Raw genomic sequence first — 20,439 nt, 5'->3', positions numbered from 1 at the left:
GATGACTGCCAAGTGTATTCTATGTTTAGTGAATCACGTGTTAATTAATGTTACGATTACTTAAACTGCTGGCAATGACATGCTGTTATCTGAGTCCGAATACAAAGTATCAGCTACTGAAGAACTTGGTAATAATCATATTAATACAAATTATAATGAAAATCTCTGTTTATTCGCACTTTGATTAAAGGCACACTATAGTAACCAAAACCACTACAGCTTAATTACGGTATACATCTTAATGTATGGTATACAGCTTAATGTACGGTATACAGCTTATTGTATAATATACAGCTTAATGTATGGTATACAGCTTAATGTACGGTATACAGCTTATTGTATAATATACAGCTTAATGTACGGTATACATCTTATTGTATAATGTACAGCTTAATGTATGGTATACAGCTTAATGTACGGTATACAGCTTATTGTATAATATACAGCTTAATGTACGGTATACAGCTTAATGTACGGTATACAGATTATTGTATAATATACAGCTTAATGTATGGTATACAGCTTAATGTACGGTATACAGCTTATTGTATAATATACAGCTTAATGTATGGTATACAGCTTATTGTATAATATACAGCTTAATGTATGGTATACAGCTTAATGTACGGTATACAGCTTATTGTATAATATACAGCTTAATGTATGGTATACAGCTTAATGTACGGTATACAGCTTATTGTATAATATACAGCTTAATGTATGGTATACAGCTTAATGTACGGTATACAGCTTATTGTATAATATACAGCTTAATGTATGGTATACAGCTTAATGTACGGTATACAGCTTATTGTATAATACACAGCTTAATGTATGGCATACGGCTTAATGTACGGTATACAGCTTATTGTATAATATACAGCTTAATGTAGTTGTTCTGATTTCTATATCCTGTCTCTGCAGGCCTTCCAATGTAAATGCTGTTTTTTCAGAGTAAAGGCAGTGATTACATTGAAGCCTAGGAACACCTTAAGCTGTAGTCACTCAGAATTCCACTAGAGATGCTTCCTGGGTCAGTGTTGCAATGTGCAGCACTAGCGTTACCCATCTCTACATGGAGACGCTGATGGTTCCCCATAGACATGTATTGATTCAATGTATCCATATGAGAAAATGCTGATTGGCCAGGGCTGTGTTTTCCCCTACAATAGCCCCCCAATGCTTTCTTATGGGAAAGTATTAGATTGGCTGAGATCTTTAAGAGATCTCAGCCATGAAGGCAAAGCGAGGTGGAGTAAAATCATCTATTATAAGTAAAGCGGGGGGCCGGGGGCCTATATAGTAATTTTATCACTTTAGTGTCAGGCAATACATGTTTCTGCTCTTACTATAAAAGATTCCCTTGAAGCACCAGGAGGTCATGGCTTCATTATCATATGTCACTAAGTGCCCTGAGTGGTGTTTTAATATTTTATTTTCCATTTCCAGACATGGCAGTCCGTGGAGTTCTCGTCCTGTGTTTGTGGATGGTCGTGTGTTGCAGTAAGTATTTATACCAATCAAAAGAAGATGGCGAACTTAACATTGTAAGCGATAATATTTATAGGTTAGTGATATTCTGGAGAACAAATGTCAGCCAACTTGATGGGATTTACAATCCTTACCTGTCAGAGGGCAATAGTCTGTCTATCATTTGTTCCACATCGAATTTAACATATAAAGACTGATAAGTCCAGGTTTTGTGAATGTTCATATTATTTTTTTTAATTGTTTATTATTTCTTCATAACATTTTTGTAACTTTTTGGAAATAGCAATAACATAACCAAAATTAACATTTCAGACCTTAGGATAAGAATAAGTTATAAGGAAGAGTAAGAGAAGCAAGTAAAAAATAACAAAAAAGAGAAGTTAATTTATAAACTCTACAGATTGTTCCCCAGGAAAAAGTGGGGTCTCTAAAGATGGAGAGCTGCTATGATAGAAGAGTTGTCATGAAGCCAGGCTCCGTTCGGATAGCATCTGGTTCTAGCTGTGAAGGTAACGATGATGTCACGTGTTTCTAGAAGGGCTGGAGATACAGACATGTCTGTCCCCCATCAGTGGTAATACGCTCTAGTTTGACCGGATCCTTTGCAGTGTTTGTTAATTAGGATTATTTTCACTTGGTGAAGCTGTGTAGAAATAATAAACCCCCGAAGGAGTGTCTTATAAGCCTGTTATTTCAAGGTTCAAGGGGAAAGCTTAGAAGTCACCTCACCAACATTTTGCTAATTGTCATTTTGTTTGAGTAGTCTATGCTAGCTAGTAGCTAAGCTTGAGATATTTGTGAAAAAGATCCTTTGGGTGCAAGCCTGTAGACATTCCCCTATTATATTTATTTGAATAATGATTATAATAATTTTAAGTAAAAAATATAAGAAGTTTAGAAGCACTTTAGTATTGAGAGCAAGCACTTATAGGCAACTTTGGGAACAGTTTCATATCTAAGATGGTGCAGCAGTCAACTGACTCGTTTGGCCTTCAGAGCATCGGGGTTAGTGTTCAGTTCAGCTATGGCTTACCAGGACCCTGGAAAAAAAGGTAAAACAGACCTAAAAAGAATGCATTATGCTTGTGGGGAAAATGCACTTCTATTGGATAGGGCTGAACCCATTCACTTCAGAGTGCCATCTCCCTCTCATCTTGCTCATCTTAGTCCATTGTTTAATACCATAATTGTAGATCTTATTTGAGTTGTCGTTACATTGCATCCCACCACGTCTGTTGAATTTCTATTAAAACAACAAAATGTGTATTTGTTATCTAAAATATACATTAATCATTTTAAAACAAAAACTTTGATTTTAACTCAGTTGATTTTAGAACCAGGTTTTACGGTTGCTTTTAGATTACTTTCCCCAAATTCTCGGCTTGGAGGGCCATGGTTGGACAAGCCTGACTGTGTTTGCTTTGGCTTCCATTTTTTTCTGCTGTTCTTCAGGTCATATAAACCAAGTGCCTCCTAGGTTAAGACTCCTGTAGGTGGCCACAAGTTCCTGATGCGCACATAAGCCAACAGGAAGTCAGAAATCGGCAGCAATCGCATACAATTCCAAAATTCCAATCGGAGAATATATTTACTATAATTTAGAACCGTAAAAATACATTTAGGCCAGAGAAACTAGATTGCTGACTTCTTCATGGGTGCCTATATAAAATACATACTTTATTGGATTTGAATTAAAAACATAATAATGATTGGTGTATACTTAAGTGGCAGCCCTGAAGCAGATCTATTAAATAACATTTTCTGATAAAATCTCTAACCAATCATATAGAAGGCAGGGACTGTCTTGATATTTATTAAATAATTATAAAACATGTGGTGACATATTTGGCTATTTGGGACACATTAAATCCAGATTTTAGAAGAAAACATGTTAATCTCAAATACAACAAACAAGACTGAGTAGGCAGTACTTCACCCAAGTGTGTCCTACCTGCTACACTTTGCTGCCAATATGCAGACAGAAGGCTAATTGGTTGTTAATGGAATGGAATTGCTTTTCTGGAAAATAGTTCCCTCCATTTATGTTAAATGTGACAGAATTTACAGATGCGTATTTTCTTTCAATTTGCCTGAAAATGATTCATCTACTTTTTTATTTTTCTCAGATTCTCAGGACCTATCTTGTCGAACCACGCTTTGTCCTTGGGGACATGAGTGCACTATGGAGAATGGAAAGCCAAATTGTATCCCTCAGAAAGGGGATGTGTGTGGGGCTTCAGGAGACCCTCATCACCATACCTTTGATGCACGTTACTTTGATTTTATGGGGACATGCACATATACTCTGGTGAATGTCACTAAAGATGCTGAGAAGAGTCTTAAACGGTTTACAATTCTGTCCAAGAATGATAATCGAGGAAATGTTGCTGTTTCCTATGTGGCTCTGGTAACCTTCAAAACAAGTGGCTACACCATCGATATCAAGGAAGGGGAAGTTGGCTATGTGAGAGTGAGTACAAAGGCAGAATCCATACCTTTTGTTGAACTTCTGCTATATGCACAAAATAGATTTAAATATTCCATGTAAAAACAGTTTTTATGTTTTATTTAGCTGTCCTTATAATCAACCTTTTATTAATTCATATTTGGTTTTGATATTTATTTCCTTATATTCCTTATATTTTTTCCTGACTTTCCTTTTTGCACACATTTATTTGTTTCTCCTATCCTGAATTCCTTTGAACAGGTCAATAACGTAATGTCCCTTCTGCCGGTGACCCTGAATAGTGGAACTGATTCGATGATAGAAATTTTCCAAAGTGGAAACACAGCAATCATCCAGTTCACGACTGTAGTCAGGATATCGTATGATTGGAATAGCGTTGTGCGCATTGAGCTCACAAGGAGTTATTCAAAGAATGTTGATGGCATGTGCGGGAATTACAACCAGGATCCAGGAGATGACTTTCAAACTCCTAGCGGCTCCCAGGCCCCCAATGCTATTGAGTTTGGAAAGAGTTGGAGGGTAAGACATTTTTATGACTGGATTTAAATTCTATCTTGTTTATCAGTAGTTTAAGAGTTCAAGTATTTTAGTGCCAAATGTATGAACTTTCAGTAAAATAATAGATTTACGGAGCGGGCTCTAGATTTTTCTGGGTTATTTTGTCTCCTGGATTGATTCTTCACAGACACTGCACTTGCAGAAGGTATTGAAATCTCAGTAGAAAATCAATCCTGGCCACCAGTTATTAAGTCTATTATAGAATACAAAGACCTAATGGCTGGTTACTATGTCAGTGGTACTTTACTGGCAACATCAGAAGAAAGGAATGAGTGTTGTCCAAATATCAGAGTTGAGTGAAAAATGAACAAAGCAGTAGGTGACAGCAGGCCGGTCCTCCTCCCCCCCCCCCCCCACCCCCTTCCCCGCTGTACAACTCGCTTCTAGTTTTTCTTATGATTAATATGGCGCTGTTGCTCAAAATGCAGATGGCTAAAGCCAGCCTTCCCCTAAAGTACACACACAATGAAAAAGGCCACTATTTATGGGTATAGAAACCTTAAAAAATCTATCTAGCAAGGTAACCATACTTAATAATAATAATAAAAAAATAATCAGATTGCCCTCATACCGAGCGAACATAGATGAAACCATGTGATTTTGTACAAGTGGAAATGGTATCATGGGGTGGTTGTAACATTTTAGTGGGGGGGGGGGATTACAGTCTGCACATTAAGCATTAGAATTGGGTGTGGGGGGAAGGGGCAGCAGCTGCCTGCATTTCATAGGTGGTCCCGAGGATCCACCACCAGTAGGTGATAGTGAGAAGCAGTGGACACGTTAATGGCGGCCGACTTTAATCATTACTTAAACATTTCATGAATTCATTTATATTGGTTTAAACTTTGTATTTATTGCTCTTTCTGTATGTAAATATTCAACATGTTTGTTTACTCTGTGCTGGATTGCAGAGTTGCATTCTAAGTGTGAGTTTATAAAAGGGTTTGTCTGCTTACAGTTTGATAGTGTCACTCATTGTGTCAATGACCAGAGATGGGAACTGTTAGCGAGATGTGCTATTAAAATAAACAATATAAAATAATTACAGTCCGTGTGAGACACAGATCTGGGAGACTTTTTTTTTTTACATGTTTTATGTTTCTTTCTTTCTGGTCCTTCCAGGTGGACGATGGCACGGAATGCTGGGATGACTGCAATGGACCATGTCTAACCTGCCATGCCAAATTGGCAGAGACATTCAAAACAGACGACTATTGTGGGATTCTTACCAAGAAAGATGACGGTCCCTTCAGCGCGTGCTATGCTCTTGTGGATCCCAGCAGATACATGGATAACTGCGTGTACGATGTGTGTTTAAATGATGGCGACAGGAAGCTTTTATGTGAGGCAATTAAGGACTATGCGGACACCTGTCAGCGCGCTGGGGCGAAAATCAGTGACTGGAGAAAGGTTGCCGGATGTCGTAAGTGCTTATAACATAACAATGCCAAAATTATACCAGACCTTTCATTTATATGATTTAGAGAGTCTTGCAGCAGCAGATGGACCCCTGAGATATGTTCATCTATCTCTCAATAAAGAGCAGGAATGATCTGTGTGCATGGTTGTGAAGATCATTCCTTCTTTTTACACGGTCAGGGTTGTTCACTAAAGTCCGAATGGACCTTTTCTGAATTGGACAAAACTATCCAGTCCATTTGGACTGCAAAATTCGGACATTGTTCACACTATTTAACAATTTAAAAAAAAAAATTATTCATGCACCAAACGGGCCAAATGGCCAAAATCCAGATCAGAATGCTTCAAATCTGGTCCTAACTTTAAAAAAAAATGCAAACTATTTTCAAATATTAAAAAACCCATGACACTGCGAGGGATAACCATATGGGTAAAAAATAAAAGACCCACATATTACTTTAAGGCTGGCCCACATGGCAAGTGTGGGTGTATCTACTAGATTTTAAAAACTAGCAACTAGGCATCCATTTCAAATGGGAGAGGGCCTGAAAAGTAATAGAAGGGACATGATCAGTGTGGCGGACCAGCTGGTACCCCGACTGGGTACCTCCGCCAATCACGCTTCCTCGTAGTCACCAAGTACCATAAGCACTTCACTGGGACACCATAAGCACTTCAGCACTAGCTGACGCACCCTGAACCCAAGTCCTGGATCCAGCTTCTAGTGGGTAGACCTCTCCTCCAGAGAGTATAGCCGGCATAGCAGTATAGCTGTTCCCTCCACACATTAGCCGAGACTTAATGCTAGGAGTAGACTGTTTTATTCAGGGCCACACAAGGCCTTTTATGCAAAAGCCCCTACATGGGGTTTCCAATACAACATTACAGGGTAATCCTTCCCACGATCCTCTGTGCCTGAGAGATAATTACCTGAAAAAAACAACATATAATTAAATTATCGCTCCGGTACAGAAGTATCTAAAAAAATGTTATAACCCCCAAAACATACAGAAAACAACCATGTACAAGCAAGTCTTATATCCCTGGATAGCCTGGATCTAAGTGCACAACATATCCAAAAAGCACTCAGATTATTATTATTATTATAGTCATTTATATAGCACCAACAGATTCCGTAGCGCTTTACAATATTATGAGAGGGGGGATGTAACTATAAATAGGACAATTACAAGAAAACTTACAGGAACAATAGGTTGAAGGGGACCCTGCTCAAACGAGCTTACGGTCTATAGGAGGTGGGGTGTAAAACACATTAGGACAGCAAATATCAATAAAATAAGGTGGGAGTGAAGCAGAGCTGGAGGAGAGAGTAGAGTGCTGTCCTTTAGGAGAGAGCAAGAGACAGGTATGTGAGGTAGAGATTACTCTGGGAGGCCGTAAGCTTTTCTAAAGAGATGGATTTTAAGGCACTTGAAGACTAGGGGAGAGTCTGATTGTATGGCTGCGTTGGGGGGTGGCTAAGGAGCCGCTCGCCCAGCACAGCATCCCCAGACATTAGCAGGGCAGTCCACTGGGAAACCACCAGGTGGGCGCCCCCTAGAGGCCGGCGCTCCGGGTAGCGCTGGCCCTGAGGACATGCCATTGTCCAAACCACTCAATTAGTGGCATGATCCTCCCCATCCAGGGGTGGCTAGGGGTCCCCAAGTTCCTAGCCACCCTTTTAATTTAAATTAACCCAATCTACCATCCTCACCATAAAAATAGTGAGTTCATGAATCTAATTATACTTACCAATGGAAACCTTCTTTCTTCTAACTCTTCTTTTCTTCTGCCTCAAAAAGACCAAATTAAATCCATTACAAAATTTACACAGCAAGTCGTGTGAGAAGTGATACTTGCCTGTCAGAGCGCTCTGATTGGTTAGCTTACAATCCATCCAATCAGAGTGCTCCGATGAGAATGCTCAGTCATCAGTTTCAAACATTCAGTGGCAGCTAGCTAGCAAGCTCTGAGCAGCACCTCACATAATAAACTCTTGCAGCGTTGAGGGTTATTGAATTATTTGCCCTCTGGCTGCTAGGACTGTCAGTGGGGATAGTACTTCAGATTATCAATCATTGGCAAAACAGCAAGTGAATAGTAATGTGTGACTGTGCATCCTGCTGAATGCATTCTGTTCAGAATTTTAGTAAAACTGAAACTTTGTGAACATCCAGAAACCTATACCTTGTGCGTAGGTAGAGGGTATTGTGTATGGGCATAACCCATAGCCACAGCTAAACCCCAACCACATTGCTTGCCCGAAATAATCAAACCACATACTTACTTGGTGAAAAAAGGCCACAGCTTTATTAAATATATAAATATGTATAAATCTTTAAACTTCAACTTTATAACATAAAACATCCTATACATAATTTAGTCAGTAAATATATCCATCACTAAATACCACCTTCCCAACCAAAAACATTCAACAGGGAAGCTGCCCTACCCCCTCTTCCCAACCAGCACAAGGCTTGTCTGTGCCTTCCATTCTCGTAATGCTAACCACTAGCTGATTATTGGCTCAGTAGGCACGTCTGTTATCCATAACTGTACGCAAATAAAGATACAGACAAGGGGAGAGAGGGTGGGAAGCTGTTACCAACTGATTATGAAGATGGCTGCTTATTCTGTAAAATGTCCACCTAATTATACTATCCCACCCCTTTGCCCCTAATCCTCCTCCCTCTCTTCTAAACAACTCCTTACCATTCTATCTATACACTCCCCTTCACTCGTCCCTGTCCTGTCTAGGCCTTGCCGACTCCTCAAAAAGCACTGGTTTTAATCCAGACACCGATTGCTGCAAATTCGCTTGGCCAGACCAAATTCTGACTGTATTTGGCTTTAGTAAATATGGGAATTGGCATTGCAGTCAGAACTCCAGACAGACAAAATCTGGTATTTAATAAATCTGGTGAGAGAGATGTTAATCATATTTTTTTTTCTTGATTGCCCCCAGCCTTAGACTGCCCTGAGAACAGCAGATATGTGCTCTGTGGGAGGGAATGTGCCCCAACGTGTCAAGAACAAGAATCTTCCACGTGTTCTGAGCTCTGTGTGGAGCAATGTCAATGTGATCCAGGTTTTCTTCTGATCGGAGGACAGTGTTTATCAAAGGAAAATTGTGGTTGTTTCTTTAATGGGCGTTCATATGCTCCTAACCAGTCATTTTGGGGGGACGATACCTGTACCCAGAAGTGTATTTGCAATGAAAAAACCAAGGAGGTGGAGTGCAGTAGAGCATCATGCAGAGTTAGAGAAGAATGCAGTGTGAGGGATGGACTCCGAGACTGTTTCCCCCCAATCTTTGCATGAGGAGAGTCTGTCCCTCTTTCACAGTGTCGCTGAATTTATAACTGAGCTTATTACTCTGTCAGAGAGACTGTGAAGAAAAGAGTTGTTTAAAGAGTCATATCGACAGTGATGGTGGCAATATGATTGGTGTAAAAAAAAAAAAAGGGGGAAACCTTCTCATACACTCCTGGGTATTATACAAAAACATAAATGCATCTAACTTTATTTCTATATAAAAATGAAGTAGATTTATTTCATCAAAACAAATATACACACACATACAAACTCAGCTTAATGTTACAAGGGAAGAAGTTCAGGGCAGATCTTCCTTGTCTTCATAGAACATGACAGCTAAAGCAGATGTGGCCAGTAAAATTGCACCAAAACTCAAGATAAGCCATGTGACTTATTGACACCATCTGTCCTTTACTAACCCAGAGAGCCAAGTAATGTACACCTCGAATATGTCATATTCTGCAATTCCTTCTGTTTGCGGTTTGTCTTAAAACCATAACACATTGTCAGTGACCTATTGATTCACACATAATTCTTATCAGATTTGTATCTCTGTCTGAGTATAAAACAAGATACAGCCACAGTTTTCTAATCTCTGAATTCTTAGACTGAGGAGCTAACTTTCTTAATGTCTCTTTTACTAAAGTTGCCCTCTGTTTTAGCTTCTGTTATATTCACGCAGGTATACATAGTTGTCTAATTGTTACACTACATAACTATATGTAGAATAACGCACATAACATATATACAAATAACAATAAGAAATGGATGGAATATAATATTAACAACAAAAAGAACTCAAAATTAATGACCATTGATGCTCTTCTTTGAATTTGCTTTGTTCATGCAGAGATGAAATGTCTGCCTCATTAATTTATTTCTGTATCTTATATAATATTGTTTTATCTTTCCTAATTTCATACACCCACTCTTTCAGTGGAATTCCACTTGTTTGTGAAACATTAAATCCATTATTTGCTTTAAACTAATAAAAATATTTACCCAAGTCCCTTGTGTGAAAACATGAATGATAATTTTAGCTTGGTGTGTTAGACAAATTATTTTTGATATAAAATGTAAACAATCAGAAAGATCTCCTATTCTCGTTTTTTTATTTAATGCATTTGCTTAAGTCCTCCTTAAGTTTAAAGGGGTTCTTGAACATGGATCCTGTGCTCACTGCGCCTAGAGGGGTATCAGCTATACCTCGCTGACGAAGCCCAAAGAAGGACAAATTGATCAAGGTTACTGTATCTCTCATGCAGAAGGTTCTTTATAAAATAGAAAACAAGTAAAAAGACGCTAAACAATTCAATAAAATTTTAATATATGCAAAAGGAAAAAAAATGTGCAACTATAGCAACATCAACAAAGTGCAATAGTCCATAAAAATGACTCTCCTAAAACCAACTCCGCCAATGGCCGCTTCCTAGCTGGAACAGGGGACAGACCACAGCACTACTGCCCACAGTCGCCATGGCTTGACTGGAGCCCTGGAACCGCTCCTTCCGGGAGCTGAATGGGGAATTAGCTCTAGTCCTTACAAGGACTTTCCCCATTGAATCCCCTGCAAGCTGGAACAGCAGACACAGGAGCAAATCTTCTTTCCCTCCAATAACAGGACGACACACAGTTTGGGAGTGCAAGCTGGAATAGCATTTTTTTTTTCAATTTGACAATTTTTATTTTCATGAGTAAACAGGAGGTGGGTACAGAAAGAAGAAAAGGGTGGGTGGGGGGGGGTATATCATCAGCAAGCTCAAGAAAATTTTGTTGCAACATATCAGTTACAATACAATCAGTACTTACTTAGTAGACATAATATTATCACTTGTTTGGCGTAGTTACAAAGTACATAGGTCAACTCTAATTCTATTTATCTGTACTTTACATGCTACATGTGGATGTTGCACTTGCTAATAACCAGGGTCTCGTACTGGGCATCTAATGGTGGGTGCATAGTGGTGGCTTCTGGTATCTGGGGTCTATGTGTTTGTTTTTTGCGGGAGGTGAAGGGGAGATTATGCAGGTTGTGATGCTTGGGGTTGACGGGTCCGACTACCCCTTTAGGGCCTCTGTAGTTGCGCCTGGTGTCTGATAGTTCTTGGGCTATGTTTGTGTTCCCCTTCTATTATGTTTTGTTTGTTGCCCTAGCTTGAGGAGGTCCACTATTGTTCTGTTTCGTCCAGTATTCCTTCCACATGAGACTGGCCTTAGCTAAGATTTTCTTTTCCCCATATTGACGCCCATGCATAGATTCGTATTTCCAGTTGATGTTTACTTGGTCTATTAGATGTTCTATCCGGGGTGGGGATGTTTTCTTCCATAGTCTGGCTAACACCGTCGCCGCCGAAATGAGTATGTGGTACGTAGTTGCCCATTGTACCTTGTTCATGTGTTCTGGCTGTATGAACAGGATGCAGGTGTTTGCGTCAGGTGTTATATCTGTTTGTGAGGCCTGCGTTATGAGGTCTTGGACCTTCTTCCAAAAGGGTTGCAATATCGAGCATGACCACCAGATGTGGAGCATTGTTCCAACTTGTGTGTTGCATCTCCAGCATAAATTTGTGGATGTTTTAGGCCATATTCTGTGTATTTTGTCTGGCACTAGATACCAGCGGTAAAGCAGTTTCCTTTGCAGTTCCAGGTGGTTCGTGCATGATGTGACGCCTTTGTGTGATACATACGCTTTTTTCCATTGATCTTCTTCTATAGTGCATTTAAGTTCTTTTTGCCATGCTTGCTTGAAGCCAATTTTGCCTTCAGTTTTGTTGGATAGTATTTGACTATAGCATGTCGAGATCGTTTTCTTATGGGGTATCCTATCTAGGCATAGTTTCTCAAAGTGTGACAGCATGGATGTTGCACCTGTCTTGCTGTCGGTTGGATTTATGCTTGCCATGCAGGATTTGATTTGTAGGTATGGAAATAATAGCCGACTTGGAAGGTTATATTTAGATTGCAACTCGGGAAACGGTAGCAACTTCCCTGCTTCGAATAGTTGTACTACGTGTGTCACTCCTTGTGTCAGCCACGGCTGTTTGTCCAATGTAGGGATAATTTTCGTAAGTGCTTCTATGCTTGTGGATAGCGGGATTGTTTGGTAATTAGTCATGTCGTGTTTGAGTAAATCCCAGGTTTCTAGTAGTAGTTGCGTCGTGGGTAGTAGTTGGTACGTTTGCGGTCTCCACTTCGGTGGGGTCCATAGAATGGTTCTTATCTCTACAGGTTTCGCCCAATGAGTCTCTATGTGTGACCACTGGGGGGTGTTGGCTTTCGACATTGTTTGTGCAATAGTGTTGAGTAGTGCTGCCTGGAAATATGCTTGGACGTCTGGGAAGCCTAGCCCGCCTTCCTTGATGGGTTTCTGCAGTATCTTGGTAGCTACTCTTGTTTTCTTGTTGTGCCAGGCGAATTTTAGGAATATGTTTTGGGTTTCTATGAGGAAACTCTTTGGTAATGATATTTGTAGGGTTCTGAACAAATATTGTAGTTTGGGTAATAGTGACATCTTTATGGCTGCTATACGGCCTACCCATGATAGAAATTTCCCCTCCCATTCTTGTAGGGTCGTTTTGATAGAGGCTAAGATTTGTCTATAGTTGGCTTTGAACAGGTTGGTTGGGTTTTTTGTGATCTTTAGGCCCAGGAATGTCAGATAGTCTGAGCGCCAATCTAAGGGAAAGCTGTCTTGTAATCTTTCCAGTTTTTGCGTGGGGATGTTTATCCCCAAAGCTTGTGTTTTGTTTACATTTAGCTTATAGTATGAGTGTTTCCCATATTGTTCGATCTGTTTCATTAGGTTAGGCATTGATATGTGCGGTTCTGTTAGTGTGAGAAAAACATCGTCCGCGAAGAGACTCAGCTTGTATTCGTCATCTCCCAATCTGACACCTTTGATCGAGGTTTCACTACGAATCTTGCTTGCTAGCGGTTCCAGTGCTAGTACATATAATAGCGGCGACAGTGGGCAGCCTTGTCTGGTTCCGTTTGTTATTTCGAAGGCCTCCGAGCAAAAACCCGCATTGACTACTCTAGCTGTGGGATGATTATATAGTGCGCTGATTGTTCCTAAGAATTGTTCGGGAAAATTGAACTTATGGAGGACCTCTTGAAGGAATGGCCAGCTGAGGCGGTCGAAGGCCTTCTCTGCGTCTAATGATACTAGGAGACTTTCTTTACCCATTCTACGTATGCTGTGTACTAGGTTCAGCACTTTACGTGTGTTGTCAGATCCTTGCCTTCCTGCCACAAAACCCACCTGGTCATTGTGGATTAGTGATGGGAGTATCTTGCTTAGTCTTTGTGCATGAATTTTGGCGAAAAGTTTGGCGTCAGTATTCAGTAGCGATATTGGACGGAAGTTAGGGCATTGTGTTGGTGATTTGCCGGGTTTAGGGAGTGTGATGATATGTGCTGTTAGTAGTTCTTGGGGTAAGGTGCCTAATTGCGTGGCCTGGTTGAACAATTGTGCCAAGTGCGGTGCCAGAGATTTACGGAAGGTTTGATAGTATGAGTTAGAGAAACCATCTGGACCTGGAGCTTTGTTTTTTGGTAATAATTTGATCGTATTCTCTACTTCTTCTTCTGTGATAGGTGCTACTAATTCTGTTCTTTGTGTATCCGTTAGAGATGGCAATTGAAGGTCCTCCAGGTACCTTCGGATATCTTCCTTCTTTGGTTCTACTATGTCTTCTGCCTGTTTCAAGTTGTATAGGGCCTGGTAATATGTGGCAAAGGTTTTGCTGATTTCTACCGGTGAGATTACTTTCTTGTTGGATTGGTCTATGAGGTATTCGATTTTGTTCTTTGCTTCTCTTTGTTTGAGTCGAGACGCCAAGAGTTTGCCGGCTTTGTTTCCTTGAGTATATTGGTGCATGTTGAGTCTTCTTAGGTTGTAGTGCACTCGTTGAAGAGTATGTTCTTTAAGTTTGTCTTGTAAGTCTTTTATGGTTGCTTGTATTTTGGCGGTTGGTTCGGTTTTATGTAGCGCTAGTGCTTCTTGTAGTTGTCTGTGCCAGCTTACCCATTGCGCCTGTGTGCTATGTTTCATCTGCGCAGCTCTTCGCAGTAGTAGTCCTCTGATCACCGCCTTGTGTGCCTGCCAAATCGTGCTCATTGGCATCTCTGGAGATTGGTTGGTGGTGAAGTAGTGTGTAATTTCGTTTTCTAATGAGGATGTAAATGTTTCATCTGTTAGTAGCGACTCGTTAAGTCTCCATGGGCTTTTATGTTTGTATTCGTATTGATCTTTGATGGTCATTGTCACTGCTGCATGGTCCGACCAACTGATCGCCTGTATACTGCTGTTTGCTAATTGATCTAAGTGCTGCCTATGGATGTGGAACCTGTCAATTCTGGTGTATGTCTTATGAGGTGCAGAGTAGTATGTGTAATCTTTTTGGTTCGGGTGTAGCACCCGCCATACGTCATATAGTTGATAATCATCTAGTAGCTTTTTGTAAGTTAAACAATTGGATTGGGTTTTTGCTTTTTGTTTAGAGTTCGGGCGTGCTGTGGTGTCCCAGGAGGGATTTACAATGTGATTGAAGTCTCCACAGAGAATTAGCATGCCTCTCTGGATTTTCGTTATTTTCGCCAGTAGTTTGTGGAGGAAATTCCGCTGGTCAGTGTTTGGAGCATATATCGATACTATTGTGTACTCTACGCTGTTAATCGTACAAAGCAGCATAATATACCTCCCTGCGGGATCTATATGTGATTCATGGTGTGTGAATGCTACTGTGTTTTTGATGAGGATTGACACTCCTTTGGATTTTTGTCCCGTGACAGAGTGGTATTGGTGAGGGTATAGGTCTGGTCTAAAAGCGGGTGCTGTTTTGAAATGAGTTTCTTGCAGGCATGCGATGTCAGCCTGTTCTTGTTTTAGGTCGCGGTTTAAGCAGTACCTTTTGTAAGGAGTATTCAGTCCTTTCACATTGTGAGAGTATATTTTCATTATTTAGTGTTATGTTCCTGCCTGTTTCCCAATTGTTTGTCCGTGATAGGGAGCGCGCGGTGGCGTATGTGGCAGTAGTAGTGGTTTTATCTTGTATGTCGCTCGGCTCTGTGTCGTGGCCTGCGGTACTTATGTATCGTATGTCTAGTTTAAATCTAGACCTTGCTGTATCTTGTAGTTCTGAACTCACTGAATCGGGATGGGGTTTATCGTAGAACTGGGATGGGGTTAGGTAATGGGGGATGGGAGGAGGTAACAAATTAGTAGTCTCGACTATTAATGCCCAAGGGCGGGCTTGAGTGCTAAAGGTTAGCACTAATGGAGAGCGTGATGTGGGGTTAATTAACGGTGTGGTAACAATATTGCTCGACCCTCGTCTTTAGCTGGCAGGGTTGATATTTAATTTGAATGCGTAGGGATTGAGCTCCTCGGAGTATTGGTCTAAGCTCTTAGTTCTATAGGGTTTTTGCAGTGACCCTTACTTATGTCCACTGTCACCCTTTCCTCTCTCTGGCTGGTTTCGTATCAAGCTCCTAAATAGTGTGCTATGGATCAGCCTGGTGATTGTTGGAGGAAGAGGATTGAGTGGGAGACGCTACCCGTTTTGCTGTTTATGGGTTGCTATGTGTACATTCTCGATAAGTGTTCTTGCGTGTGTAAAATAAGCACATTATGACATTGTCTCACTGTTTCTAAACACATAACAGTTAATTGCATAGCTTATGGAATCTAGAATGTTATTTAGCTTTAAACACAACAATTTACTTTACTATGACCCTGGACCTCATTCTTTAGGTCACAGTAACACATTGCAAATTTACTGCTATTCAAACATACGGTAACTTATATAACAACATTAACATATTAGATTGGCTGTTAAATGATATGCAAACCATTAGATGTTATTCTGGTTGTGGGAAGATCATTCATTTGCGGGATTTTTTCCAGTCCGCGCGAGTGTCCCGTGGGGGCCCTGAGTCCTCTGGACTCGGTCGGACGCTGATTCCCCACGTTTTCAGGATACGCCTGCCTTCCTCTGGTGTCAATATGGTGGTTAGAGTCCCGTTTCTGTGGATGGTTAGACGGACTGGATGGCCCCATCGATAAGGGAGCTTCTGGGATCTCAAGGCCTCTGTAATTCCTCGGAATTCTCTGCGTTTCTGGAGGGTAAGGGCAGATAAGTCTGAGAAAAGCTGGATATTTCTGTATTTTTCTGGTAGGTTGTCCTTCGTCCTTGATGCTTGCATGATGATGTCCTTTACATGGTTGTAATGGAGTTTGGCCAGCACATCCCGTGAGGCCTCCGCTGGTAAAAACTTCGGTTTGGCCACTCTGTGCGCTCTATCAATGAGCAGCATATCGACGGGTATATCTGGAGCCAGCGACTTAAACATTCCAGTCAAAAATTCCTGTAAGTCCGGTTGTTTCACCTCTTCAGAAATGTTTCTAAATCTTATGTTTTGGCGTCTTGATCTGTCTTCCAGATCCATTATTTTCAGTTGTAGCTGTTCTTGTTGGTGTTCGAGGGTTTGTACATGTTCCGCCATGTCATTATGGGCTTCCGCATATTCTCCCATTCTATTTTCCATTCTCGCTGTGCAGTCACTTAGATCTTGTATGTCCTTTTTCATGTCGGCCAAGGTGTTGTTGATGTTGGTCAGGATTTTGTCCGACATTGAATCTAGGCATTTCTGTAGTACTCCTTGTGTGATCGGCAAATTATCTGTAGGATCTTGCTGCAAAGGCAGCGTGTCGTCTCCGTCGTCGCCATCTTGCTCGCTTCCTCGCATTGCGGCCGGTTTGTGAGTTTGCGGCCTCGTTCCAAAGAACGTGTTTCTGTCCCCTTTTTCCGGGTTTTTGGGCTTGCATTTTGTTTGCGACATTCTTAGGGTCTCCGGTGGCTTCTTACCCTGTATTTCGCTGTTAAAAGACGCTTATTTCGGGTCTGTGAGAGCGGAGCTCCGGCTACATGCGACCGTCCTCGTTGCGGGTTAGACCACGCCCCCCCTGGAATAGCATTTTAATGGAGGCACACTGGCCTTTTATGCAAGTTTCCCAACAAGGATGACACCCAGGTGGACCTTGTTGGGCACAGGGACACAATGTGAACAAACATTAAAAAGAGTCATACAGTGAGACACAAACAAACAATACACAAACAATAGAATCCCTCCTCTGTGCTTGGGTGATAATTGAATCAGGAACTGTACTAATCTATCCCAATTATCTCCAAGCACAGGAAAAAAAACATACAATTTTATGAAACCCCAAAAAGTAACTTAAAAACACATAAAACCCCATAATTCCCTGATAGCCCCGATCTGGGTGAACGGCATATCCAAAAATCACCCAGATCGGTTCAGGGGTTCAGGAATTTCCTGGAAGTCATCATTTTGACCGACTGCAAGCATGGTCCTATGCCCAAAACAGTTCCATGAAATCAGTGCTAACGGTCGGTCAAGTTTGGTAGTCTTTTACAGGTTTCCCTGCAGGGCCCATAGTCTGTGGGCAGGAGACTGGCAAGCAGGCTCCTCCAGGAGCTCATGGCAAACTCACTTGGAGAGGGGAGTTTGTCACAAAGGACATATTAAGTTTTTAAGTGATATCATTGGATGGATTTTAAACAATAATACAATTTTCCTTATTTCAATGTTATTTGCGAAGTCCGGGTGCGGCTATGGGGACCAGGTTTGCCCCTAGTTATGCCAATTTGTGCATGGGTGCTCTCGGAGGGGCTGTGCAAAGTTAGTAATAGTGAGAAAAGGAAGGGTAAGAAGTTAAAAGAGAAAAGTAGGGATGAGGGAAGAGAAAGATAAAAAAAAAAAAGGTGGGACCCCCTTATTTACCTGATTGGGAGGGGGATATATTATCTAGAAGATCCGTAAAAATCGAATTACTTCACCTTATGCTTTATCTGGACATTTTTTAGGATAATTTCTCTGTGTATATTTTTAAATTAAAAAGTATGCCTGTTCCTTAAAAACATTTTGACTCTTATTCTTATTTCTCTGTGTATATTTTTAAATTAAAAAGTATGCCTGTTCCAACAACTACCCTATCTCACTGCTGCTGTTTGTCTCCAATATCCTTGAGCGAGTTGTGTGTGCGAGATTGGCAAACTTCCTTGAATCCAACTCTGTGCTTGACCAACTTCAATCTGGATTCCGTGCTCGTCACTCTGTTGTAACAGATGTGATCAAAGTATACAATGATCTTATCACTGCTAAATCCCATGGCCATTACTCTATCCTAATTCTCTTTGACCTTTCTGCTGCTTTTGGCACTGTTGATCATCAACAGCTTCTTCTCATCCTCTGTAATCTTGGTCTACGAGATACAGCTCTCTCCTAGTGCTCTTCCTACCTCTCCCAATGCTCATTCAGTGTTTCTTTCTCTGGCTCTGCCTATTCTCCCCAATCCCTCTCTGTTGGTGATCCCCAAGGGACTTGTGGATGTGGATGTGCTGTGGTGCTGATTTGGGCCCGTGAGATTCTGTCATTTAGCGTGGTCCCCACCCTGGGCTGGGAGAACATATTTATATATGGCAACCCATCATGGGGTGAGGATCTGGTCAGATACTATAGATATATTGATGATCTGTTTTTCATATGAAAAGGTTCTGCTAGTAATCTTGAAGCATTTTTAAACAATATTAACAAGAATGAATGGGGCTTTGAGTTGACTAGCTATTTTAGTACATTCAATATAAATGTTTTAGATCTGGATATTTATGTAGAAGAAGGTGTGATAAAGACATTAAAAAAAAAATATTACAGATATTACACGCCTTGGCTAGATAATAACCCCAAGGGTCAATTGCAAAGAATAAGAATGAAGATGTTTTTAAGGAACAGGCATACTTTTTATTTTAAAATATACACAGAGAAATTATCCTAAAAAATGTCCAGATAAAGCATAAAGTGAAGTAATTCGATTTTTACGGATCTTCTAGATAATATATCCCCCTCCCAATCAGGTAAATAAGGGGGTCCCACCTTTTTTTTTTAAATCTTTCTCTTCCCTCATCCCTACTTTTCTCTTTTAACTTCTTACCCTTCCTTTTCTCACTATTACTAACTTTGCACAGCCCCTCCGAGAGCACCCATGCTCCTCTTATATGAAACAAAAGTGGCACCCCTCATAATTGGGTCACGGGATCCTATGATGAGCAATCCTCCTATTGTTGGGACAGTTACTGGTCGCAATTCGTGGCATAGCGCCTGATCAATATTGCAATTTGTTCATACCCTCATTGTTCTCATCATCCTTGGTACCAGGTATCAAATAAGAACACTCGTCAAAAACCATTGTTTCCTACCCAACATGATCACATTTTCTTGACATTGGCTCCATAGAATGCATACCCACTCTGATAAACAGTAATTCTCTCTCGATAAACTTGGAAGAAATGCAATGTTTACTGGTTTTCTGTATATAATTGTTCATCTTCTTTGTTGCACGATGGCAGACTGATGAGATTCATGTCTAACTTGTGTCACTCTACTAAAACATGAATAATGTTAACATTGTAATCTGATCAACACTCTAACAATGGTAATGTGTTTTCACAAGATCTGCCAACCAATTTTCTTTATGTTTTATCAAGGTTGTTATTATATCACAAATACTTTCTGTACTTCTGTGATTTTCATAAAAAAATTAAACTTAAATGAATAAAGAATGACATTAAAAAAAAGTGTCACACTAAAGACCCAAGTAGTTTAATATTTTTAGGAATTCAAACTGTAAAAAATCCTGGCATGGTGGTAATTTTATCACTAGTACGATAGGGAGGGAGGAAATGAGTCTGTAGGTTGGAGACGCTGAAACCTAAGGGACTGAATATTGATTTTGAGTTGTACAATTGTTTGAAAAAAAACATTTTTTAAATATGTATTTTTAACTGTATTTATGTTTTCTATTTTGTTTTTTTAATATCTTTTTACTTTTTGTTTACTTTTTTTAAATTGGTACTAATATCCTTCTCTTTTTCCCCCTAAATATGTGATTTTAGTTTTATATGTACATGACTGTGTCTGGTATATGCATTGTGTGAAGTTTCCTTGTCCTTTTGTAGACTTTGCATTATGAATAATAAACTTTTGATTTTCTTTGGGTAATATTTTACAATGTTTAGGTTATATGCCACATACAATATGTATAATGTTTTGCAATATGTCACATATTGCTTGGGCTGTTTTTAACATATGGGACATTTGTGGCAGTTTTG

General features: G+C 40.3%; 1 protein-coding gene across 1 annotated transcript; it reads left to right on the top strand.

The window, feature by feature from the left end:
• Positions 1 to 1,452: 1,452 nt before the first annotated feature.
• Positions 1,453 to 10,256, top strand: LOC134577471 (IgGFc-binding protein-like). The gene is made up of 5 exons (XM_063436232.1): positions 1,453 to 1,503; positions 3,618 to 3,961; positions 4,199 to 4,477; positions 5,639 to 5,939; positions 8,901 to 10,256. The coding sequence occupies exons 1-5, from the start codon at positions 1,488 to 1,490 to the stop codon at positions 9,254 to 9,256; spliced, it is 1,296 nt and encodes a 431-aa protein (XP_063292302.1). The 5' UTR covers positions 1,453 to 1,487; the 3' UTR covers positions 9,257 to 10,256.
• The last annotated feature ends 10,183 nt before the right edge of the window (positions 10,257 to 20,439 follow it).

This window comes from Pelobates fuscus, chromosome 11 (assembly GCF_036172605.1).
Source record: "Pelobates fuscus isolate aPelFus1 chromosome 11, aPelFus1.pri, whole genome shotgun sequence".
Classification (NCBI taxonomy): domain Eukaryota; kingdom Metazoa; phylum Chordata; class Amphibia; order Anura; family Pelobatidae; genus Pelobates; species Pelobates fuscus.
The sequence above is the reverse complement of the archived record's forward strand: the minus strand, read 5'-3'. Positions and strand labels throughout refer to the sequence as shown.